Genomic DNA, 25,678 nt, shown 5'->3' with positions numbered 1-25,678 from the left:
TCACTGGGGCAGGGTTTTCTAGATGAGAGTAAGTGGGCGGTGAGGGGAGGGGTGTTCAGCCTGGGAAGCATCTAACAGGCTGACTATTGTAAGCCAACAGGTGGGTGCTCTGAGGCAAGACCATGAACAATCAAATGGTCTGAAAGTACATCTGACATAATTAGACTAATCTTTGATGGACTATTGTTAGGAGAAGTTAGGGAGTAGTGCTCGAGTGTGGGTCAAGGACAAGCCATGGGGTCCTTTCTGGTGCTTGGGTGTAACTGTAGATCAAGTTTTTAGGTTCTGGTTTTTGTTTTGTTTTGTTTTTGTTTTTGTTTTTTCTTCCTTTCTTTCTTTCTTTCTTTCTTTTTTTTTTTTTTTTGATGATGGGGTTTGGTCTCAAGATAAAGTAGGTTTGGCCTCTCAGAACCATGTGGATGCATTGGTGTGGAAGCAGCACCGTTCTGAGAGGAGGGTGCAGAGCCCATCCTTAGCAGGGGTCAGAGAACCCTCTCAATTATGGAAGACTGCAGCAGCCAAGAAGTCAAGTCGGTTCTGAAGGATAGTGTGCTGATCTGAAATTTTTTTTTTTTAAGGTTTTCTGAGAGCTGGTGAAACAGAGGTTAATTGATGAAAGAAAAGTCTTGTGAGAGTAACTTTTGTTCTCTTGATGTAACTGTCCTCATGCAGGCTCACTGCCTCAGTCTACTGACTTAGGCCTGGTCCTGGAAGCTTCTACCCTCTGTACGGTCTTATCTAGGCCTGGAGTGTTTTCAGTCTCTCAGACTTACTGCTGAATAAGCTCAATCTTTCTAGTTCTTTCTGAGCTCTGGCTGACTGGTTTAACTCGGCTGTTCTGGTTCAAACTCCTCTCCACACTGACTGATTAAACCTGGCTTCTCTAGGCGTCTCCTGAATTGCTCTGCTTGGCCTCAAACTAACTCTGGCAATCTGTTCTAATCGTCTGTCTCCTTCTCCTTCTCTGGCTTGGTCTGTCTCCATCTGGACCTAGCCGTCTCTCTGCAACCTGCCTCTGCAACTGTCCTAACAAAACTGCTTCCTCTCTCTGCACTGCCCTCAGTAGCTTCGCTTTCCTCTCTCTCCTCTTGAGAGTTGGGCAGATCCTGTTCTGTCGAATCTTTCTCCGATTTCTCGCTATGTCTGCCACTCAATTAGACATCACTTTCAAACCTCGTGCAACTTTACCTTCATTGTTTAGGATGAAAGGTGTGTGCTAAGAGCATGTCTGTATTTCAGCCAGAGGTTGTGTGCTGAGGGCTGAACCACACCACAACTAGAAAGAGGGTTTTTTTGTTTTTGTTTTTAAGCAAATAACACAATTTCGGGATTCACTGAAGTGGAATGTTCTGGTTGTGTCACGTAATACAGACTCATGTGGTATCTTGCTAAGGCATACTCACATGGAGTTTTGCTGAGGCAAGGCCCGTGAGAGGACACATGATGTTTAAAGAGAGTATAAACAGGACTCAACAGACAGTGACGGGGGCACTTGCATAGCTAGCCTTGCAACACTCAGTTGGTCCCGAATCTTCACTGATCTTCACTTTGTTGAGAGAGGGACAGCAGAGAGCTTCTGGCTGGACCTGGTGGCTCCCACCAACTCCTGCCGATTCAGCAGAGGCCTGGCAGTTTCTGCTGGATTGTGCCACAGCTGCTGATTTGTGTTTGGTATCCTGATACTACTGAACTAGACTGCTGGTATCCTGACAGCAGTTTTAAAAGATCTAAGCCTACAACTCACAATGTAATCAAATATTCTGCAACCAAGTCGTCAGTCTAGCTTACAGCCGTGGTGTAAGTCAAACAGTGGAGGCACGTGTCTTGAACTCAGCAGGTGGATCTCTGAGTTCAAGGCCAACCTGGTCTACAGAGTGACTTCCAGGACTGCCAGGACTACAGAGAAACCTTGTGTCAAAAAACCAAAAGGGTGTGTAGAGGAAATCTTTACCATGTAGTGACTCTCCTTGTAGACTGGGTGCTGGTTAGAGTTCACTGAGGTGACTTTCCACAGTTCCAGAGATCGTCCACAATCCTCTGGGGCCTCATTGATCTTGGAGGGCAAGGGGAAAATTTCTCCGTTTTAGTCCTCTGACAGCATTAGAACAACCTCCAAGCATGGTTACTGAACACCCAGAAGATCAGCTATGCCAGTTTGGTACTTTACTGTATGATGTTTAATAGCCAGATATTTCTAAATAAATTTGTATTTGACATACATTTTAGCCAGTTTTTGTAACTGTTGATCTTAAACCATATACATTATCTTTACCTTTCGTCTTTTGTGCACTTTAAATAACTTATTCAAATCTCTATAACTTGCAAAAGCTTTCTAGGTTTTTTGTTTGTTTGTTTTGGTTTTTTTTGCCTTTCTATTCTAGAAACACTCATCCATCTAAGTCTTCATACATGAGACTCCTTCTTTACAAAACAGTTTCTACAGGGCTGGAGAGATGGCTCAGTGGGTAAGAGCACTGACTGTTTTTTTTTTTTTTTTTTTTTTTTTTTTGGTTCTTTTTTTCGGAGCTGGGGACCGAACCCAGGGCCTTGCGCTTCCTAGGCAAGCGCTCTACCACTGAGCTAAATCCCCAACCCCCTGACTGTTTTTCCAAAGGTCCCAAGTTCAATTCCTAGCAACCCATGGGGGCTCACAAGCATGCATAATGAGATCTGGTGCTCTCTTCTGACCCATGCAGGCAGAACACTGTATATATAATAAATAAATCTTAAAAAAAAAAAAAAAGAAAGAAAAAGAAGAAGAAAAAACAGTTTCTACAGGGCTGGTGAGATGGCTCAGTGGTTAAGAGCATTGACTGCTCTTCCAGAGGTCCTGAGTTCAATTTCCAGCAACCACATGGTGGCTCACAACCATCTGCAATGGGATCTGGTGCCCTCTTCTGACTTGGTGTACATGCAGGCAGAGCACTGTATACATAATAAATAAATAATGTCTCTTTAAAAAAAACAAACAAAAAACAAAAACCAAAAACAGTTTCTACCTGCTCTCCTCAAGCACACACATGTATTTGCACACATGTGCACATACCCACAGGAACATGTTCATACCTACCCCACCCCCAAAAGAATCTGTGTAATTCGACAAAAGGCAATCCAACTAGAAAATAGTCCTAAGATTGGAATGAATTTGTCCATACAAATTCATACAAAATGGGCTGGAGAGATGGCTCAGCGGTTAAGAGCACCCGACTGCTCTTCCAGAGGTCATGAGTTCAATTCCCAGCAACCACATGGTGGCTCACAACCATCTGTAAAGAGATCTGATGCCCTCTTCTGGTGTATCTGAAGACAGCTACAGTGTACTTATATATAATAAATAAATAAATAAAAAAAAATTCATACAAAATATGGATGGCTAAAGTGTACAAGGTCAACCATATTAATCATTAGGAGAATTGAAATCAAGCCCACAAATACCATTTGATAGTCAGCAGGAGAACCTGTCAAGGAAAGAATTAGAACTGAAAATACTCCTCGTCCTTGGGCTGGGGTGGTGGGTAGGTGGATTAGCGTGCGTGCTGCACAAGCATGAGGATTTGCGTGTGAGTCGTCAGCATACATGTAAAAAGCCAGGTGTGACTGTGTGCTTGTAACTCCAGCACAGCTGAGACAGGGGGATCGCTGGGGCTGTGCACCTTCTGCCTAGCTCTAGTTCCAAGAGAGACCCTATGTCACAGCGCTAGATTGGGTAAGACACCCACCATTCTAGGCACACCCGTCCTCCATTTGCACACAAACATACACACACACACACACAGACACACACACACACACACACACACACACACACACGCTAGGAAAGAGCAAAGATAAAGAGAAAAACTTCACCCTTTGACCCAGAAAGTTATGTTGAAACATTCTACAGATATAGGTGCATTAAAATATATAGAAACTGATAGCGTGACTGCTCCATGGTGTGGTTAAGGCGAGGTTTTTAATGTAGATATGAGGTCAAGGACATCGAGAGAAAGCAGTAGACTGAACCTGGCCAAGAGAAGCAGGAACAGACTAGGAGAAGACGGGTGAGAGGAGGAGAAAAAGAGAGGGCCAAAGACAAAGCCCAGATAGCAGGGTTATAGAATGAGTAACGGGAAGGAAGCTGTGACTAGGGGAGCCAGGGTCGGGGAGCAAGGTGGGAAGAAGAGCTAGAAGACTGGACTCTGATGTGTGTAACAGGCACGTGTGTGTGACACTGAGGGAGCCTGGCTACAGTATGCTAATAGTCACCACAGACAGCCCCTTGACCCTCTGCCAGTGGTAAGGGAAATAGCTCCTTTTGGCTTTTCGAGTTCCTGGAGAATGCTGACTTTTGTCTAGCCACCAGAATTTGGGGGAAATGGAGTTTTGAGGAAAATGACAGTGTATACCAAGGATATTGATTGTGGCCATATTGCTTGTTCAAAAACCAAACCTCAAAACCAAAAGCAATCTTAATGCCATAAACAAGGGTACACAAAGGTAATAATATATGATATTATGGTTAGGCAAATATAAGGGATTGTTTTAGGTTTATTATTTGAAAGAGAAGGTGTGCGTGTGGTGTCTAGAAGAGGCTGTCCTGATGTGCTTTCCGCTGCTGTGGTGTGTAGTTTCTACTACTCCACTTTAAGTTCTGGGTGGACTGTGCTACCAGCCATCAGCCTGGTTCCCTTGGATCCTTGGTGAAAGGCACACACACATTAACTTATTTTTTTAAGATTATTTATTTATTTATTATTTATTTATTTATTATAGATGAGTACACTGTAGCTGTCTTCAGACGTGCCAGAAGAGGGCATCAGATCCCATTACAGATGGTTGTGAGCCACCATGTGCTTGCTGAGATTTGAACTCAGGACCTCTGGAAGAGCAGTCAGTGCTCTTAACCACTGAGCCATCTCTCTAGCCCAACTTATTTTTAATATGTTTTTTTAGCTCAATGGCCAGACATTTCTAAACCTCCTGCCGCTAACCTGCTCTTACCTTCACTCCCAGCTCAACACCTGTAAATCTGCCAACTTAGTTGCCCTGGTACCTTGTCCTTGCTCAGCACCCTAACTCTGTCCTCAGCTTAGTCGCATTTCTGATCTCTCGCCTGCTACCCAGGGCTCAGTCAGGAAAGTAGCCACTCCTCCCCCCAACCCCCTCCTGAGATCTCACATGCATGGTAAATTCTCTTTCCTCCTCTTGCGCCCCACAGCCTGCCTGTGGGAACCTGGAAGTCCTGCCTCTTCCACCCAGTCATTGGCTGCTACAACTTAACTGATCGATCAAGAACCAATTGGGGAACAAGACCTTCAGCGTTCACAGATCAGAACCACCCCCTACAGTGCCGTGACAAACACCGTGACAAACACCGTGACTAAAAACAGCCTTCAGTTCATCATGAAGGGAAGTCAGGGCAAGAACCTAGAGGCAGGAACTGAAGCAAGGGTCCCCAGGGGTGCTGCTTACTGGCTTGCTTCCCATGGCTTACTCAGTTTGCTTTCTTACACAACCCAGGGCCACTTACATAGGTGTGGCACTGCCCATGTATACTTGCCCCTCACACATTAATCATTAATCAAGACATTGACCCACAAACGTTCCTACAGGGCAACCTGATAGAAGCATTTTTCTCAATTGAGGTCACCTCTCTCTAGATGACTCTAGCTCGTGTCAAGTTGACAAAAACCTAGCCAGCTGTCTTTTTTTTTTTTAAGATTTATTTATTCATTTATTATATATGCATACACTGTAGCTGTCTTCAGATACACCAGAAGAGGGCATCAGATCTCTTTACAGATGGTTGTGAGCCACCATGTGGTTGCTGGGATTTGAACTCAGGACCTCTGGAAGAGCAGTTGGTGCTCTTAACCACTGAGCCATCTCTCCAGCCCTAGCCAGCTGTCTTAGATGGGGTTTCACTGCTGTGAAGAGACACCATGACCATGGCAACTCTTATAAAGGACATTTAATTGGGGCTGGCTTTCATGCTGGGAGGTTCAGTCAATTATGATTATCGAGGGAAGCATGGCAGCATCCAGGCAGGCATGGCGCTGGAGGAGCTGAGAGTTCTACTTCTTGGACGAAGACTCACTTCCAGGAAGCTAGGAGAAAGGTTTCAAAGCCCACCTCCACAGTGACACACTTCCTCCAACAAGGCCACACCCGTCCTAACAGTGCCATTCCTTGGGCCAAGCATCTTCAAACCACCACACCAGCATAGCATCATATCCTTTGGAGCTGGAGTCACAGGCCTTTGTGATCTGCTCAGCATGGGTGCTGGGATGGGAACACTGGTCCTCATGATAGAACAGTATGTGAATTAGGCATTCTTAATCACTGATTAAACATTGATCTGGCCCCAACAGCATTTTCATTGTTACTAAATTTTTCCCTCTCAAGAGGCTGAATCAATTTCTATTCTTTTGACAACAATTAGTAGGCCATTTTGCTCATATTTTGCTTTGATACAGAACATATTGTTTAACATTTCTCCTAGCTTCCTGGAAGTGAGTCTTCTCATGGCTGCCTTTCGTCCAAGAAGTAGAACAAAACATTTCATTGTTTTGTTTCTTTTATTGAGGAAATGTCCCATCTATTATCTTGTAATATCCCTCTATTGCTGATCTTTTTCTTTGTTATGTAGCCCGCTTTACTTGTTTGCTTGTTAATGATGCCAGTCCGGCACCTGTTGCTACACACTCTGAACTATATTGAGGATTGTAGACAGCAGGGGGCTCTTAAGGGCTCCCCTTCTTCTACAGGTCTGGGATGGAAACTACTCAGTGTGTTGAGGTTTGAGTTGGAGCAGGGACAGCAGTTGAAGGCCTCAGTGCTATGTTCTTGCTGGGGTGAACACTTCAGGGATTCTCAGTGTGGACCATGAGGTTCTATTATACTACTGCTCTAGCAGAATTTGTTGTCACGCCAGGAAATGAGTTTGACAAAGTGGTTACTGAGGGCAATGCCAGCCCCAGCATCAAAGGTGGTAGTGGGTATCTCAGGAGACAACCAGACCCTCTGATGCCTGCATCACTACCTTCTTGATGTCATTGTGGTGGTTTGAGTAAAAATGGCTCACATGGGCTCCTAAGGAGTGGCACTGTTTGGAGTAGGTATGGCCTTGTTGGAAGAAGTGTGTCACTGGTCGGTGGGCTTTGAAGTTAGGGCCACATTGTCACCTAATCCATGGCTACTTCTCCACTCCTTCTCTGTCCCTTGTGGTTCCCTCTGAGGCCTAGGCCTGGGACCCCTAAACCCCACTATTGGCTATCAGCATCTTTATTTACCAATCAGAAATAACGGGGGGGGGCAGGTCACATGGTTGCAATCTCTGGGGCAACCAGGTCCAGGGGCCTGCACTTAACATTATAATACACAGCAAAAGACCAGAGCTCAACAGGCACAAAGAAAGGCTACTGTGGTCGCTCGTGCTGCGATCGTATTCTACTGCTTTAATGAAAGGTTTTCCAGATCCAAGTGTTTTCTTCTTAAGAGCCTATCATCTCGTGCAAGTTGAGGTCATGGGCTTTGTGTTTTGTTTTGTCTCCCTATTTGTGTTCCTCTCACCTTGTCGTTCCGGCTAATAATTCTGAACCCAACACCTTCCGTAACCAGGCAAGGTTTCTCGTGGGGGGACTGGGACAAGAACACAGCCACAAACCTTCGACCTAGAATTTGTCCTGCCTGCACAGCGTGCTGTGGTGCATGCAGAACTTGTGGGAGTAGCCAACCCACGACAGCTGGAACTTGAGACCCCGGCCACAAGAGGGAGCCCATGCCTGACACTGCCTGGATGGCTAGGAACCAGAGGCCGGAGAGCCCAGAGACCTACGATGCAGCCAAAGACAACAGCAAGCAAGCAAGGGGGGAAAGTCAGAGAAGTTATTCCTAATGATACTCTGCTATATGCCGAGATTGGAGCCCAGTCATCATCAGAGAGGCTTCGCCCAGCAACTGATGGGAGCAGAGACCACAGCCAAACATTAGGTGGAGCTTGGGGAATCACAGGAAGAGGGGGAGGAAGGATTGTAGAGGTCAGAGAGATCAAGGGCACCCCAAGAACACAGCCCATAGAATCAACTAAGCAGGGCTCACAGAGGATCACAGAGACGAAAGTGACAATCACAGGCCCTGCACAGGTCTGTGCTAGGTCCTCTACGTATGTTATGGTTGTGTAGCTTGCTGTTCCTGTGGGTCTCCTAACAGCGGGGGCTGTCTCTGACTTTTTTTCCTGTGCTTGGGACCCTTTTCCTCCTACCGGGTTACCTCGTCCAGGCGTGATAGGAGGGTTTGTGCCTAGTCCTATAATAACTTGTTGTCCCATGTTTGGTTGATATCCCCAGGATGCCTGCTCTTTTCTGAAGGGAAATGGAGGAGGAGTGGATATGAGGTGAGGAAGGCTGGGAAGAGAAGAGGGAGAGGAAATGGTAGTCAGAATGAAAGATATGAGCAAAGAATAAAACAAACGCTTCGGCCACTAAATTGAATAAGAGTGGAGAGAGTTAATAGGCTGTTGTGTTAATAATCTTAGAAAAGACACTTGTCACTTTTCCCATCTAGTAGACTGTTGGCTGTAGTTTGGGTTCCTCAGTGAAGACAGTAGAAGAGATGATTTACTTATTGTGTGTATACATACCTCGTTCTGGGAGCGGTGTGATGGGCCTCTCAGGGGAGTCTCAGCTAAAACGTGGTGATGGCAGATGGAGCTCCACTGAGAGAGAAGCTGGACAGCAGCTGCAGGCCTCTGAGGGTGGCCTCCGTGGCCTTTACTCTACCCTGAGGGCTGCTCTGGCACAGGCTTCTCAGCTTATCTCACCTCACTGAGCTCCTGGGCTTGGTGTGCACACTTGGTTTTCCCACTTGGCAGAGGTCTCTAAGCGTAAGGACTAGAATTGAACAGGTTCCTTAGCGATTTATCTGGTGCAGTTGACCTCGGGTCTGTGAGTTTATAAAGTTTTCTGATGTCTCTTCAGATGTGTTTAGTTCCCTTTTGTGTGGCGGTGTCAATTGTGCACACGTTACATGGCTTGGCGTGAGTGACTCAGTCTGTGCTCGTTTGGACAGTGAGCTGGGTCTTCAAATCACCGATCTCTTCTTTTTTCGTGTTTATTTGCTGTTAACCCACCTGGCTTACTGCTTAAAAAAATTCAATATCTAATTTTTTGTATGAATATTTTGCCTGCATGCGTGTTTGTTTACCACATGTGTACCTGGTCCCTGTGGAGGTCAGGAGAGGGCATCATATCTCCAAGAACAGGAGTTACAGGGGCCTGTGAGCACCTGGATGGGTGCTGGGAATTGAACCCCAGACCTCTGAGAGAGCAGTCAGTGCTCTTGACCTCTGACCCATCTCTTCAGCCCCTGTTCCTCTTTTTTCTTTTTTCTTTTCTTTTCTTTTTTTCGGAGCTGGGGACCGAACCCAGGGCCTTGCGCTTGCTAGGCAAGCGCTCTACCACTGAGCTAAATCCCCAACCCCCTGTTCCTCTTTTTTCATTTCAGATATTTTTCCTCTGAAGGACTCCGAGTCTTTTCACTCTTCCGTTCCCTCCTTGTACACTCGTGGCTTCCTGACTGTATGAAGTGCAGTTACAGTCGCTCACTACAGTCTGCCACTTCCTTTAACTCTCGTTTCTGCGTCAGCTTTCCGTGAGTTTTAAAAAATGTTTTGCGATTCTAGGTTGTGTCCTCTTAAAATTTATAATAGCGGCTCTTAATTGGTCGCCTCTCAGCTCTGATTGCTCCCTGCCCTTGGAAAGGCTGGGCACACAAAGCCCTTCTCCCTTGCCGATGCTAATCTTTATCCGAGGGTGGCTTTTGAGGAGAAATGGTTCCTTTCGGTTCTGTGTGCTTTGTTGGTGCTGTCCTCTGGGTCGGGCTGGCATGAGGGTCCGACGGCTGCCTTAGGCGTGCTCCATTTGGTTCGGTTGGCTTCTGGCAATGCCCTGGTGAGTTCGGTGTTTTGGACCAGCCTCCTAACGGTGGAGGAAGCTGGAAAATCAAAGACAGAGGCAGATGGATGCAGGATTTCACAAAGTCTTACTTATTATTTGATTTAATCGTTTTGAGACAGCGTCTGGATTTGGAGCTATGGCTGGCCAGACTTGAGGTAACCCTCCTATGTCACCCCCTCAGGTGCTGGAGGTTATAAGGTTATATCACCATATCCAACTTACCAAGTCCAACTTACCAGAGACTTTAAGTGGAAGTGTATCCTGGATATTGGCAAGACCAGTGTCCCCATACCCTAAGGCAGGGAAAGGAGCATATATGCCAGGCTAGACGAAGGACCTGCAGCCAACTGAAATACCTTCGGCTTTTCTCTGCTCTTGACATAGTAAGGGTCAGTTAAAAGGCTAGGGCCACCTAGGCAGTTCAGTGGGCAAAGGTGCCCGCTGCAACTCTAATAAGAGGAAGACCCAGCACTTAGACCTGCGTGCCGAGAGGAGAGACTCAACTCCTGTGAGCTGTGTTCTGACACCCACATGTTCGCCGAGACCCCCCCACGCCTGTACCATACACACATCATACATCAATAATAATAAGTCATTTTAGATGATTTGAAGGGCGTTAGAGAAGTGGTTCAGCAGTTAAGAGAGAGTGCTGCTTTCCAGAGGTTCTAGATTTGTTTCTCAGCATGACGTCAGGTGCCCACATCTGCCTGTCAATTCCAACTGCAGGGGATTTGAGGCTGCCTTCTGGCCTCTGAGGGCACCTGGATGCGCTGGTGTACAAACGTACAAATACGTACGGGCACCAAATAAGTAGACACACAAGTAGACACACGGATGTCAAGGAGAAGGAGAAGCAGCAGCTTAGGTGTTGCGGATGACTGTTGTAACCGTGTTCATCCTTAGGGGGTAGACTGAGGGACAGCATCAGGCTAGGCATGACGGCAGTTACAGCCAAGATGGCTGTGGTCACATCAAGTTGGATCCCTGTAAGTGACCTTCACCCCCCATACCAGGGTGCCTTTGTCTTCCCACCACTTCCACTGGCATCATTCTAGCTGACTTTATCACCATCTTTGCAGGTAGCTCTTGGCCACCAGCCTGGAACAGTCGAGGGTCTCTGCCATCCTGTGTGGTGGGGGTAGGGCAGCGATGACCACCCACTTCGCCAGATCTGAATCCTTCCCTGGTTCCCATTCTGAGGTGTTGTATGGCATTTTCTTTTGCTTCTGCCTAGTCGACTCCCTGCTGATATTTAATAGTCCTCTATGTGAAAGTTCTGTTGCTTGAAACCCTGCATGGCTTCCGTTTCCTGAGAGGATGCTCACTGCTGGCCTGCACCTTTCACTGGGCGTCAGGAGTTTTAACCGTTGGTGGCCTCTGTTGTAGTCCTTTCAGTGGTGTTGGACTCTGGCTTGGCAGGCAGAGTTCCTTGGTCTTCAGAAGTTTCTAAGCTCGGGTCAAGTAGTCCAGAGCGGCCTTGGTCCTACAGTTAACATCCTATTTCTAAGGCGATGCCCCTCAGAGTATTCTAGCCAACACTCGCGAGTTGGTAAGGTGGCTTGTGGGTGCCCAAAGTGTTCTTATCCTGCTCTGAGCCCTGGAGACTGTTCACCTGTTGCTTTACATACAGATGTATATGCACACACATGCGCACACACATATGATATATATGTAATTACTCTGACATTTTCCTCACTTTCACGTAGTTTCCCAAGCATGGGTAAATCTTGAAGCTGTAGGCCAAGAGAGTTTTCCTCACCCTGGAGGCTAATCTGCGCCTCCACTTCCTCTCCAACTTTACACTGTTAATTGTAGCCACTTCGGCTGCCCGAGCCCTGTCTTCTGAACTCAAGGGCTCTCTGCTTCCCACGCCGCCATCTGGGCTCTCCTTCCAGCTGGGGTTGGTGTAGTCAAGAGCTCTCTTAGCTCATTTTTCACATCCCCGCGCTCTGTCCCGCTCTGTTGAAACTGCTGCATCGTGTATGCCTCTGGTGTCTAACTATTTCAGGTTCTCTCTTGAATGCAAACAGAACAAACGAGCTGGCGTGTCAGGATTGTGATAAAACTAAAAAACAAGTAGTGCTATTGGTTAAGAAACTGAGCCCACTGACACTCCCTTTTCTTCTTCCATAACCAGCTACAATGTAAATGTGAATATCAAGGAGTCTATAGAGGGTGGTGGCCTCCCAGCCCTCCCGTCTTTCCATCTTGCTGCTGTGGTGTCTTTAGTGAGCTGAGATGCCTCTGTAGATTGATGCCTTCTCTCAAGGAGTCCAAGAAAGGAACTGAACCCTTAAAGACAGGGCTACTGCCTTACCCCAGCAGCCCCACAGGCCCCACAAATCTACACGTCTGGCCAATCCTGGCTTTGGGTTGACCAGAGACAAAAGGCTAACCCTACCTTAACTCTTAGGAACGCTTCCTGTTTCTGCCCAAGCTGGAAGAGAAGTGCTAACCTCTGATGGTCATAAAGTTGAGAATCCAGATGCTACCCTCACATGGTGAGTGGGCGTGGGTGTACACTGAGGAGACCTCTGTTGCTTCTCAGAGTTGTGTGACTTCATCTAAGGGTTAACATCAGGCAGCTGCCCTTCCCATTTCCCCCTTGGGGTGCCTTCCCATTCCACAGCCAGTGCTTCAACTCCACTTGCCCCTAAGAGTTGTACCCAGACCTGTGACCAGAGTGTGGCATCGGGGCTATGTCTGACTATTCAGGTACCTCAGAGACGGTAGGTAGGTGGATGGCTTTCTGATGTAAGCTTTGGGTGATGAATGTCTAGGAGGGCAGCACTGTGCTTTGTTCTTGTGAATGCTGACTCTCCCTGGTCTTGTGTGGATGTCCTCACCCCAGAGAAAGGTCCAGTTAAGAGAAGAGAGCATGGGGTGTGGGAGAAGCCCTCCCAGGAACCATGTTCTCACAGTTGAGGCAGGACTGCCTGGGCTGGGGCTGCCTTGCCTCACTCTTGTTGCACAGAGCAGAGAGAACCTGGTGTGCTGCAGTCTCAATCTTTGGGAGGCAGAACAGGTGGATCTTTGTGAGTTCAAGGCCAGCCTCATCTACATGGCAAACTCCAGGCAGTCTAGGACTACATAGAGAAACCTTGTCTTATTTTTGAAACAGAACAAAAGTGGAGACAGGCACAGCCACAAGGCCAGGACCAGGGTTGGGAAGTCTGAGAGAGCAGCTCCCAGGAAAGACTGAGCAGAGCTGGACAAACAGTGGTTATTATACAGAGGGGGCACTGTCTGCAGTGCCATTGGCCTGAGTTGTTGGCTCATACAAGACTCCAGGTTGGGTGCAGGAAGCCACCTCTTCATGGAGACAGCACGTGACTCCTCTCTGAGAGCAGCTACCCGACAGTTCTCTGGCTTTTGCCCACCACACTATGTAGGGTTTCTCAGAGTATCTTCTTCTGCAAAGTGGCCCAGGGCCTCCTTCACCCTCTCTCATATTAGAGGTGTGCTTTGCAGCTCCATAGGTCACTTGTCACCCACCTGGACCGGGGATGTGGAAGCTGGAGGACAGAGGCCTGACCTGGCAAGCTTCATGCCAGGTGCTTGTGCTGTGGGCTGTGCCGGAGCCCAGGAAAGGTCTACTGGCCTCCCCTTCACCCAGCGGGCTCTTGGTATGCTGTGGTATTCCAGGGTATACCCATGACCCAGCGCTGGTGGAGTTTAGATTGCCCTCTGTCCTATTGCTATAAAGAAACACAATGGCCAAGGCAATTGTGACCAAAGAAAGCATTCGATTGGGGCTGGCTTGCAGGTTCAGAGGTCGAATCCATTGTGGGCAGCATGGCGGCATGCAAGCAGGCACTGGAGCAGTAGCTGAGAGCTACATCTGTGATCCACAGGCTAAGTGGGAGCCTGGGCCTGGCATGAGCTTTGGTGACCTCAAAGCCTACCCTCAGTGACGCACTTCCTCCAACAAAGTCACACCTACTCCAGCAACGCCACCATTCCTAGTCCTTCTAATCCCTTCAAACCGTTCCACTCCCTTATAACTACACATCCAAACATACGGGTCTCTGGGGCCGTTCTTATTCAAACCACCACTCCACTGAGTATGAGACTGGCCACAAGTGTGTGCCAGAGGCCATTAGTGGAGAGAAACTGGAGTGGGACAAGGTGTGCAAGGTGAACTGGATGGTACAAACGTAACATTACACCCAGCAGCTTTGCGTCATGTACCCATTGAGAACACGGGCTCTCTTCTCGCCTGTGGCTTAGGCTGCAAGGGCACTGACTTCTGCAGCAGTTTTTCCATTTACATGACCCCTAAAGACAGAACACAGAAAGGACATCAGTAGCAGAAGCAGCAAGGGTTGGGGCATGTGGGGGAGGGGCCTCAGCAGGGCCTGCGGGGGGGGGGGGGGGGCTCTGATCTCACGTGCCATGCAGGTGAACATCAACTGTTCACTGGTGCGCTGGGCTCCGCATGACTGGCCAAGCGTGCCGGTGCGGCAGCTGTGGGACTGAGCAACCCAGGTGCTGTCGTTCTGAGGAATTTTCCACTCCAGGTTAATGGCATCTTTCCAGTGAGTAGGGCTGCTGAGCTTAGACTGGGTCCTGGGCAGCTTGCTGAGCTGAGGACTCCCTGGGGTCTGCTCTGGAAACAAGGCAATGTCATGGCAAAGATATGGCCACTGCCCTTGTCCCCAGGATGCTGTGTCTATGGGACCAGGGGACACTGACTCTGAGAAGTACCCAGTGGTTGAGAGGAAACAGTCCTGTGGCTATAGTAGCTACCAAACCCGTGGGACCATCTGGCCAGTGCCACCGGTGTAGTGGGTGATATTTGGGTGTCCCTATTGCTCTCTGCTGTGTCTCTGCAGGGTCCCCAGACAAAGGATGCCTGTCAGGAGGTGGTAGCTCTGGAAGGAGCAGAGTGGGCGAGCTTGCAGCTCAGCCACCCCACAGCTTTGTCTGTGTGATGGGCTGAAGGCACCAGAGACTTTCACAGACAGGAGAAACATGGTCTCTGCCTCAGGAAGCTGGTCTTGACGAGAGGCCGGCTGGGAACAAGGGCAAACACTGTTTGGCAAGCACCTTAAAATAAACAGGTGATATGGCTATGAGAAAATGGAAGCAGGGCTGTTGTTGGGCGTTGGGACCACAGGGAAATGAGGCTTTGCTAGGAGAGGTCACATTTAAACCAAACCTGGAATGACAATAGAGGACTCAGTACTCAAGGGGAAATGAAAGGCTTTGCTCTGGTGCCTTTGGCCCTCATGGTCCGCATTGGATTTCATGGGAAGAGCAATGAGAACCGGACGACAGATGTTAAGTAGGAGAAGAACGCGGTCAAAGATCTGATTACAAAGTTATGAGGTGTTCTGAAGCCCCGGGAACTGTGGGGAGTCCTGAGGAGCAAGGAGGCCATAGGAGCATTGTTAAGGGAGTCCGTGTAGAGACTTCACTACAAGGAGAGCTAGGGAATCCGGGTGCATCGGGAGAAGCTGAGGGGAACAGGCTCCTAGGACTAGTCTCCGTGAGTTAAAAACCTGGAGATGGGTAGGGCCACCATGACTGATGGGTAGGGAAGGCAGGACTGCTACTTGTGGTCTGCTATGACTGGAAGGTTAGGATGCCCATCTGAGGCTAGGGGTGGCAGCCTGAGATGAGGTCCTTACCTCAGAGGAGCTGAGACTGTATCAAAACCAGGGAAGAAATCCCCTTCCCCTTGGTCCTCAGACTCCCCCTCCCGCACCACAGACCCAGACCCCACCCGCATTGTTTGCATGAGCAGGAGTCTCCCTCCCCGTCACAGTTAGATAATTCTGAGTTTTCATTAAGTCTATTCTTGGATGCCACACTGTGTCTTCTGCCTGGTGACTCAGAGTTTTCTGTTTTAAGGAAATTTTTTTTAAGGAAATTTTTTTAAAACGGTTTTTTTTGTTTGTTTTTTGTTTTTTTGTGACATATGAGTGACCATGTCCCAGAAACACGGATTTGGGTCTCCCATATTTTTGTTGTTGTTGTTTTTTGATTTACAAAATTTAAAAACTAATTATGGGACATTTCAATACATTCAGACCATTAAAAATTGATCATCTTTCATGCATCTGTCCCCCTGCCTCTGGGGCTCCTGCCTCTGGGGCTACCTTGCCAAACTCATCTTGACACACAGTGGCTTATGGCTGGCAGTGTAACCCCAGCACCATTAACCAAACCTGGATACTGTTCATCCTTCACCACCCCCCATTCTCTTAAAATTAATTTTGAACACTAGTGGGACTTAAATTTAAAATGACTTGATTGCCTCTTTTGTGTGTATTGGGGGCACCTACATCCTTAAACATGCCAGGCACGCACTCTACCCCTGAGCTGAATTATTTTTATTTTGAGACAGGCTCTCAGTAAGTTGTTCAGGCTGGTACTGAACTTGTACAGCCCAGGCTGGCCTGACATTTGATACTCCTGTGTTATCTTCCTGAGCAGCTAGGGTTACATGCCTGTTCCTCTCGGTTTGGTACTTGTCTCAGATGGTTGGTTTGTTAGATGTTTATAAGATGAAAAGATTGGTGTTTTAGCCCAGCATGTTGGCACAGGCCATTAATAGCAGCACTCAGGAGGCAAAGGCAGGCTGATTTCTGTGAGTTCAAGGTCAGTCTGATCTACAAAGTGAGTTATAGGACAGCCAGGACTATTACACAGAAAAACCCTGTGCCAAACAGAAAGAAAGGAAGAAAGGAAAGAAGGGAGGGAGGGAGAAAAGATTACTGACTTTGGGATCTAAATAAATGTCAACATTGCAGTTATCAAGTCTAATTTTTGGTGACACTGTGTCCCTATCTGGTTCAGCTGTGTCTTCACAGTAGCACTGGTAAGCTGTGTCTCCTCTGGTTGCTGGAGGCTGGCACTAGATACAGGCACAGGTGTGTCCAACACACATCCAGGACAGCTATGAGTGCAGCCACAACACAGTTAAAGACCAAGTCCTGTCAGTGTGTAACAGGGTTAGGTGTTCCTGATAGAGGTCTAAACAGACTCAAGATCGTCTGGGCCTGAATCCCTCCCACATGCCGCTGTATTCTTTAACGAGGAAGCACAGAACACTGGCTGTCGTCTTCTGTGGTATCAGTGACCCCTGACCCTAGGCTTTCACTGGGGACTGTGGAACTTGGGTTCAAAGTCTCCCTCCTTATCTTTTTATCTGTGGGCAGCCTTTCCCTATAGATAATGGTGCCCAGCTGGGCCACTTTTATGAGGATGGGAGGGTCAGCTGCTGAGTCTCAGACTTCGTTTTTTTAGAGAAAAGTTGGTTCTCTACCATCCCACGGGAAGCTGATATCCCCTCCCCCCTTATCACTCTGTGTGTGTGTGTGTGTGTGTGTGTGTGTGTGTGTATGTGTGTGTGCAAGCATGCACAATTTTGAGAGTCAGTTCTTTTCCAAGCCTTTATATGGATTGCAGAAATTGAACCGTTTGTCACGTTAGTGAGGCAAGTCCATCTCCTCTCCTGTTGCTGATCTCATAGCAATATAAACTCTTATTTAAATGCAGGTAAAATGCTTGATGCAGGACAAGGGTTGTTAGAACAGTTTATGGAACAGAGTGTCTCTGTGAGATGTTCAAGCGTTTGTAAATACAGACTCAGACTCAGACTCAGACACAGACTCAGACACTGACACAGACTCAGACACAGACTCAGACACTGACACAGACTCAGACACAGACACAGACTCAGACACAGACACAGACTCAGACTCAGACACAGTCTCAGACTCAGACACAGACTCAGACACAGACACAGACTCAGACACAGTCTCAGACTCAGACACAGACACAGACTCAGACACAGACACAGACTCAGACACAGTCTCAGACTCAGACACAGACTCAGACACTGACATAGACACAGACTCAGACAGTCTCAGACTCAGACACAGACTCAGACACAGACTCAGACACTGACACAGACTCAGACAGTCTCAGACTCAGACACTGACACAGACACAGACTCAGACACAGACTCAGACACACACACAGACACAGACTCAGACACAGACACAGACTCAGACACAGACTCAGACTCACAGTCTCAGACTCAGACACAGACACAGACTCAGACACTGACACAGACACAGACTCAGACACAGACTCAGACTCAGACACAGTCTCAGACTCAGACACAGACTCAGACACAGACACAGACTCAGACACAGACTCAGACACACACACAGACACAGACACAGACTCAGACACAGACTCAGACACAGACTCAGACACAGACTCAGACACAGACACAGACTCAGACACAGACTCAGACTCAGACACAGACTCAGACACAGACTCAGACACTGACACAGACACAGACTCAAGACACTGATACAGACACAGACTCAGACACAGACTCAGACACAGTCTCAGACTCAGACACAGACTCAGACACAGACACAGACACTGACACAGACACAGACACAGACTCAGACACTGACACAGACTCAGACTCAGACACAGACTCAGACACTGACACAGACACAGACTCAGACACAGACACAGTCTCAGACACTGATACAGACACAGACGCTGACACAGACTCAGACACAGACAGACTCAGACACTGACACAGACACTGACACAGACACAGACACAGACTCAGACACTGACACAGACACAGACTCAGACACAGACTCAGACACAGACACAGTCTCAGACACTGATACAGACACAGACTCAGACACAGACTCAGACACAGACGCTGACACAGACTCAGACACAGACAGACTCAGACACTGACACAGACTCAGACTCAGACACAGACTCAGACACAGACACAGTCTCAGACACTGACACAGACACAGACTCAGACACAGCCCAATATAAGGGAATAGTAAGGAGAGCAGAACGCATGACCCCTCTCCAGGCCATGCCTAGCTCGTCAGCTCCCAGCTTCCCAGGCTTCCTCAGTGCACACATCTTCAAGGTTGGTAATAACACCCATGGATGTTTTCTGTAGGTAGGCAAAGCAGTCAGGATTTATGGCCTCACAATTTATAGTAGACATTTGGAAAAGTTAGCACGCATAAATTTTTATGTTTTGTTTCATTTTGAGACAGGGTTTCCCTGTGTAGCCCTGGCTGTCCTGAAACTCACTGAGACCCATCTTTCTCTGCTTCCCGAGCCCTGGGATTAAAGGCACTGCCACTGCCTGTCTGGGTTTTGTTGTTGTGTTTTGTTTCAAGACAGGGTCTCACTATGTAGTTCTGTGAAACTATATAGCCCAGGCTGGTTTGAAACTCACAGACATTTGCCTGCCTCTGCCTCCTGAATGCTGGGATTAAAGGTGTGCACTGCCACGCATACTTTAGACTTTATATGCATTTATTGTGTGCGTGAATGTGCCAAAGCACGCATGTCAAAATCAAAGGACAACTTAGAGGAGTTGGTTCTCTCTCCATCACTTGGATCCTGAGGATAAAACTCAGCTCCTCAGGACTGCAGCAAGTACCCTAACCACTGACCACACATAAAATCTAAGGAAAAACTTTATTTTTAACCATAATTATTCCTGGGCTATATCTGCTTGCAAGAGATGTTGAAACTACCATCCTTGTTTTGGCCTACATCAATTTCACAGTAATGCTTTCCCAGTAACTGCCACACCCGAGGCCACAGCTAGGAGCAGGACACGATAGAGATGAACCCGTGGCCATGTTGTGTCTGACGTGCAGACTTGCCGCTTCACCACTTGCTGAGTTACTTTGTGCTCCTTCTCCGTGTGGAGGGAGGTGGGGCACCAGCTGTGGCACAAAGCCCCACCACAGCCTGCCCTACCGTGACCTGCACCACCTGCCTCCCTGGGATCACTTGGTTTTGGTCACAGTGCTTAAGAGGATTTTTTCCATATCCTTTGACTTGGCTCACACATCAGTAATCCATTGCTCTGTGTTGTTCCCCCATTTGGTATCCGTGACAAGAGTAATTTAAAAAGAGGACACTGTCAATCATCAGCGCTGACCTTTAAGAAGCTCACCTGATCTGCAGAGGTGGCCAGCTTCCCCTAGGGCCACCGGCTGTCAGCACATCACATACTTCCTTGATGTGGCTGAGAATTCCCGAAGTCCTCAGCTGCTTCTGCCTTCCACGGTGCCTCTTCTTGCTCCACAGTGGACTCTGGCATGGAAGGGCTGTGCCCTGGTCCTACTGTTGATGTGGGGCATGGCAGAGACCTCGGCCAGATGTAAGACCATCCTGTCTCGTTTATCTAGTGGGGTTTCCACTTCCTCCTTTCTGTCCTAGACAAAAAGACATCCCACCTGGCCTATACACAAGCGAAAATGAGTGTGGCTGTGCATACTGAGTTTTGAGGCTGCTGACTGCAAAGGAAAGGTGAGGCCGTGTAATGTCAAGGCTTCTTTTCTTCTCAGAGGAGTTATTCCTGTTTAGACTAACCCTGTGTCCACTGACGCTCCAACCACAGAGCAGGCCGAGAATCCTTTACCCCAAGGAAATGTACCCCTGTTGAGTGGCTCCAGTTGTGGGGGTCCCCATGTGCAATTGGTGCTCAGGCCCCAGTTGCTGCCTAAGCCCTAACCTTTCTGCTGGTTGGAAATAAAGTACCCAGGAGCTCCCAGGAGCAGGGAGTGGGTGGCAGTCTTGCCAGTACTCTTGGCTACCAGATGCTGAGAAACTAAGGAGTGGGGCCTATGCCAAAAGCCCTAAGAGTCACATCTTACTGAAGCTTCTATGTCTGTGCCTGGCCTCAGATACCTTTCTCTGCACATTGGTCTGCTCCCATTCCTACCATTAATCTCTCAGATGCGTGAAAACCTGAGTTGTGCTGAGCCACCAGGTGCCACAGCCACCTCGCTGTGTGTGGGAACCAGGTGCTGACACACGTCTATCCCAGCCTCAGGTTGAGAGCAGGAGCATGGGCGCTCAGTTTTGAAAGACTTGGATGGGGCTGGAGTACAGTTTGCTGCCAAGCACCTTATGACCAGCACACGCCTGTGAACTCAACACAGGATTCCAGAATGTGCAAGGTGGAGGCAGGAGGATCAGAAGATGAAGATGGGGCTCCTGGCAGCCGGAGAGGCAGATGGGTGAGTGGATCTTTGACTTGTGCATGAGAGACACAGGAGATGTGCCCCAGTGCTACTGTGAAACAGGCTTCCTGGGGTGTCTTTACCTTTATACTGTTAATTCTCTCTAGTCCTGCACACCAGGTGGCCTGGCCAGCTGGCAGGGACTTTGCTGACCTTAGCCTTTTTCCGACTGCTGACCTCTAGGCTGTCCTGCTTTAGGATGTATCTACCCAACCTCCCATAGCCGCCTGTTGTAACGCACTACTTCCCTTCTCTCTGGGCACACAAGCTTTTCCTGCATCAGGAAGGGTCAGTCCCTATAACGTGTTCGGATTGTCCTTGGAGAGCCAACGACCCCTCGGCATGGAGCTTTTGCTGGAGGATAAATGGTACCCCAAAAGATGTGCACACCCTAATACCTGACAAGAGAGAACCTGGTGGGAACTGGGAAGATGGCTCAGTTGGTAAAGTGTTCACCCGAAGCATAAGAGCCGGAATCAGATCTGCGACTCCCATGTATGAGCAGCATGACAGCGTGTGCTTGTAACCCCAGCACTAGGAGACACAGGGGATTCTGGGGGCTACCTCCCAGATGCTGAGCTCTAGATTCAGTGAGAGACCCTGTTTCAAACAGTGGAGAGTGAGAGAGGAAGACACATGTCAACCTCTGGCCTCCTGTGCAGTTTAGAAGAGAGGACCAAGGACAGGACTAGGGTGAGATGGGACCAACATCCTGGCCATATCCAAGGGGAACATAAAGCAGCTCCACCAGGTCAAGGGACAGCTGACCCAGGAATCTCCCCCCGAGTGGGGCGCGTATGGCCCTGCAGACACCTGGGTCTTGAACCTCTGGCTACAGAGCTCTCTGGATTGTGGTAGCTTGTTAAAGAAACCTACAGGATAAACATAAAGGAACTGTCAAGGATTGAAAAAAAATGGCAAGACCTAGCCCTGAGTTACTCTGTCCTGTGATGTAGACACTTGGGGATCCCTTGAGCTTCTTCAGGAAGAATTTTCATCACCCAGCATTTCCCATCTGGAGGTTCTAGCATCTCCAGACTTTGGAGCAGCTGTCTCAAGAATCCATGTTGAGCATGGCAGTGTCTGGAATTGAGCTCTGGCTCCAAGGGGACATTGAACCCCTGGACCAGATACATAGATGAGCCAATGCGGCCAGCCCTGCCTCCCGTTCCTACTGCCACCCTGGTAGTGAGGGCAGGATGGGCAAAGGACACAGGTTTATAGCCATGCATAAACAAGCTATCAGGCTGTTTTTACAGCAAGAGGCACTGTATCTGTTGATGTCAGCACGTGCTATCAGCCTGCCCAGGGCCCCAGTGGGATGGCCACACAGGCAGCCCCATTGTTCTGTGCTCTCAGGTGAAGGGCGCACATGTGCCCTGGGGAGGTCATAACTGCCTGAGCCTTTAAAACTGGCAGAGCACTGCAGGCTGGCATTGCCTGGGCAGTGACCTGGAGAGCTAGCAGGTCTGTAATTCCCCAGTGCTTTTTGTTTTTCTCCTTTATATATTTTATAAAAGGATTTTTCCTTTAAAAGCAAAAGGAGAAATTAGTATCAGAATACTCTAGGTTTCAGTAGAATTCTCATCGTCTCTACAGACATCTCTGTGTCAGCGGTGAGTGAGCTCCCCTTGTTCATCGACAGTTCCAGAGCAGACTCGGGGCTCATCATACCAACAGAGCAGGTCTGTTCTGGCTACTGCAGCCATCTGAGTGGCTTTCAGGTGAGTGTAGGGGAAGGACTGGGGGCCTCCACTGGTTCAGCACAAGCGAGGCTTCAGTCTTTGCTGAGGAAGGTAGGTTCACTGCTTCTTTGTCCTGACCACTCACTCCATCTCACAGGATGAGGTACACAGGGCTGATGGGAATACTGCTCACCCTGGTCAACCTGCTGCAGCTGGCTGCGACTCTGAGAATTGCAGCCTTCAACATCCGGACTTTTGGGGATACTAAGATGTCTAATGCCACCCTCTCTAGCTACATTGTGAAAGTAAGTTCAGGGTGGCCCAAGTCTGAGAGCAGACATGTGGTCAGGGGAGGTAGTGGCTGTCCTTAAACCACAGTGAAGCTGAGGCCTTACCATACCTGGGTGGATGTCAGCCCAGATTACTGTCAACACTGTCCACGGCTGGCAGGTATCTGACAAGAGTGTAAGCTTGAGAGAGCTGTGCCGTTAAGAGTGGCAGCTGCGGCTCAGGCTCTCTGAAGTTCTGAGGCCCTGAGCTGCTGGTCCAGCTCTGCCCGCCCAGCCTGTCTTGCTCAGCTGTTGTGGCCCTGTCACCAGATCCTGAGTCGCTATGACATTGCTGTGGTCCAAGAGGTCAGAGACACTCACCTGGTTGCTGTTGGGAAGCTACTGGATGAACTCAATCGGTGGGTGACAGTGCTGGAGTCCTAGAATGTAATGACAACCATTTACAGTCTCACTCCCTCTGTGCTCCATTGATGGAGCCTTGATATCAGGGGCCAGGAGGCTCCCTGTCTGGTGAAAAAGTACCTTTGGTTTCCTTTATCCAGGGACATCCCTGACAACTATCGCTATATAATCAGTGAGCCGCTGGGCCGCAAAAGCTACAAGGAACAGTACCTTTTTGTGTACAGGTAAACCCCCACACTGTCAAAGCCCAAGAACACAGCCTGGGGACATACAGACCCCAGACCTGTGCCACAGAGGCTGAGAGAGGTTTGGAGAGCCCAGGCGACCCTCTTTCCCTTGGGAGGCCCTTACAGAGCAGGGGTAGCAATGTGTATTAAGAACTACAGGATAAGGCTCCGGTTGGGTGAACATCTACTTAGGCACCTCTCAAGCCCCAGTCACTTCTTGCCTGGTCTTTCTTTAGGCCCAGCCAGGTGTCTGTTTTGGATAGCTATCATTATGACGATGGCTGTGAACCCTGTGGAAATGACACCTTCAGCCGAGAGCCAGCCATTGTCAAGTTCTTTTCCCCATACACTGGTACGTGCTGTTGTGCTCCTTCCAGCCCTGCTCAGGCCAAGATGGAGTCGCAGATTGCAGCTCACATCTAGATCTCTAGAAGCTGGTGGCAGGGCTGCTGCCTACACTCCCTCAGGGAGCTCCCTCGCCTTCAGCTCCCAGTGGTCTGCATTAACATTCACTGACAAGGATAGTGTCTCCTGTGGGAGACTGCCCCACATCTTCATCTCTGCGCCACAGTTAAAGACGCCCCTGCATAAGGCCCCAGTGTGTCTTCAGACCAGCCCCAACCTAGGCTGGCCTCTGGACACTATGTCGATAGCGTGTCTGCTTCTCCTTAGAGGTCCGAGAGTTTGCGATTGTGCCCTTGCACTCAGCCCCAACAGAGGCTGTGAGTGAGATCGATGCCCTCTACGATGTTTATCTAGATGTCCGGCAAAAGTGGGGCCTGGAGGTGAGACTATCCTAGGGACAATGGGTTCTCTTGGCCCTGTTTGTCCCTGGACCAACAGGCATGTCTCCTGGTAGGACATCATGTTCATGGGAGATTTCAATGCTGGCTGCAGCTACGTCACTTCCTCCCAATGGTCTTCCATTCGCCTTCGGACAAGCCCCATCTTCCAGTGGCTGATCCCTGACAGTGCGGACACCACAGCCACATCCACACACTGTGCTTATGACAGGCAAGCAGCCCCAAAGCAAACCAAGCCTTCACTTGCCCTTTCCTGCTCAAGAGGCAGGAGCTCTGGTTCTTGAGGCTCCTAGTTTTCTTGTCAGAGTGGCTACCAGTGGATGGGGTCCTATCTGGGCACCCTACATGTCCCTGCTACTGCAGGGTCCCTCTTAGTGGCCCTGGGTGGAGTACATTGGACCCTGGGGGCAGCAGAGCTTAACCAAGGACTCTACGTGTCCTTTGCTGGATTCCTTTGCAGGATTGTGGTTGCTGGAGCTCTGCTCCAGGCTGCTGTTGTTCCCAGCTCGGCTGTCCCCTTTGACTTCCAAGCAGAATACAGACTTACCAACCAGATGGTATGTGTCCTTTCCTTCATGTGGTTTAGGTTAGCCAGAAGCCAGCCGGAACCGACTGACTTGGCGATTCCGGCATCGCTCCTGTTTCCCACACTAGATGTGGGTGGGGGCAGTGCAGGCCAGGAGCAGTAGGCTTTCTACCTGCTCACCCTCTGTGGTATGGAGAGCCTCACTCTGACGCCATGTCCTCTGCACCTCCCTGCCTCTGTAGGCTGAAGCCATCAGTGACCATTACCCAGTGGAGGTGACACTCAGAAAGACCTGATGTCATTGAGTTCAGCCACACTGCTTCCGGTGAGGAAGAGTCCACCTCACCTATGTGTGGTACTGCGGCATTCCAACACCTCGGCACAGGGAATGTCTACCACGCGGACTTAGAAATACTGTTTAATTGGAGTAAATAAAGCTGAGCCTGAGCAGGTAGTGGTACTGACTGTGTATTAAGTCCTTCCTCCCCAGGCAGGTCCATCTGTCACCTGAGAAGATGTGGGCTGACACTAGATCCAGTTTCTTGGCTGTCAGTGTCTCTCCAGGGCCTTGACCAGAAGGTCATTCAGGCGGCCTACCATGGCCCGGGGATCATCAACGAGTCCTGCTGCTATCATGGCGTTCTCATAGATCTGAAACACAGGGATGGCATAGTACAATCACAATCGGGGGCTCAGGGACAGCCTGACCTACATCTGACCCTCAGCAAGAGAGCAGCTTCTTACCCCCAAGGCAGAGAA

The 25,678-nt window shown here is 49.0% G+C and overlaps 2 protein-coding genes across 6 annotated transcripts in view; one reads left to right on the top strand and one right to left on the bottom strand.

Moving 5' to 3' along the window:
• The first annotated feature begins 62 nt into the window (after positions 1-62).
• On the top strand, positions 63-25,373 carry Dnase1 (deoxyribonuclease 1). Of its 5 annotated transcripts, XM_063268483.1 has the most exons (11): positions 63-20,270; positions 20,791-20,983; positions 22,586-22,710; positions 22,829-22,976; positions 23,271-23,359; positions 23,504-23,587; positions 23,827-23,942; positions 24,263-24,375; positions 24,450-24,604; positions 24,854-24,950; positions 25,162-25,373. In XM_063268483.1, the coding sequence occupies exons 4-11, from the start codon at positions 22,830-22,832 to the stop codon at positions 25,213-25,215; spliced, it is 855 nt and encodes a 284-aa protein (XP_063124553.1). In that variant the 5' UTR covers positions 63-20,270; positions 20,791-20,983; positions 22,586-22,710; position 22,829; the 3' UTR covers positions 25,216-25,373.
• Positions 25,372-25,678, bottom strand: part of Trap1 (TNF receptor-associated protein 1) — a 34,048-nt gene continuing 33,741 nt past the window's right edge. The window contains exon 18 of the mRNA NM_001039001.1: positions 25,372-25,570. Within this exon, the coding sequence (NP_001034090.1) occupies positions 25,469-25,570 (102 nt within the window). The 3' untranslated portion in view covers positions 25,372-25,468. The remainder of the gene's footprint in view (positions 25,571-25,678) is intronic.

The sequence above is a fragment of the Rattus norvegicus genome, chromosome 10, assembly GCF_036323735.1.
Source record: "Rattus norvegicus strain BN/NHsdMcwi chromosome 10, GRCr8, whole genome shotgun sequence".
In the NCBI taxonomy this organism is placed as follows: domain Eukaryota; kingdom Metazoa; phylum Chordata; class Mammalia; order Rodentia; family Muridae; genus Rattus; species Rattus norvegicus.
The sequence above is the reverse complement of the archived record's forward strand: the minus strand, read 5'-3'. Positions and strand labels throughout refer to the sequence as shown.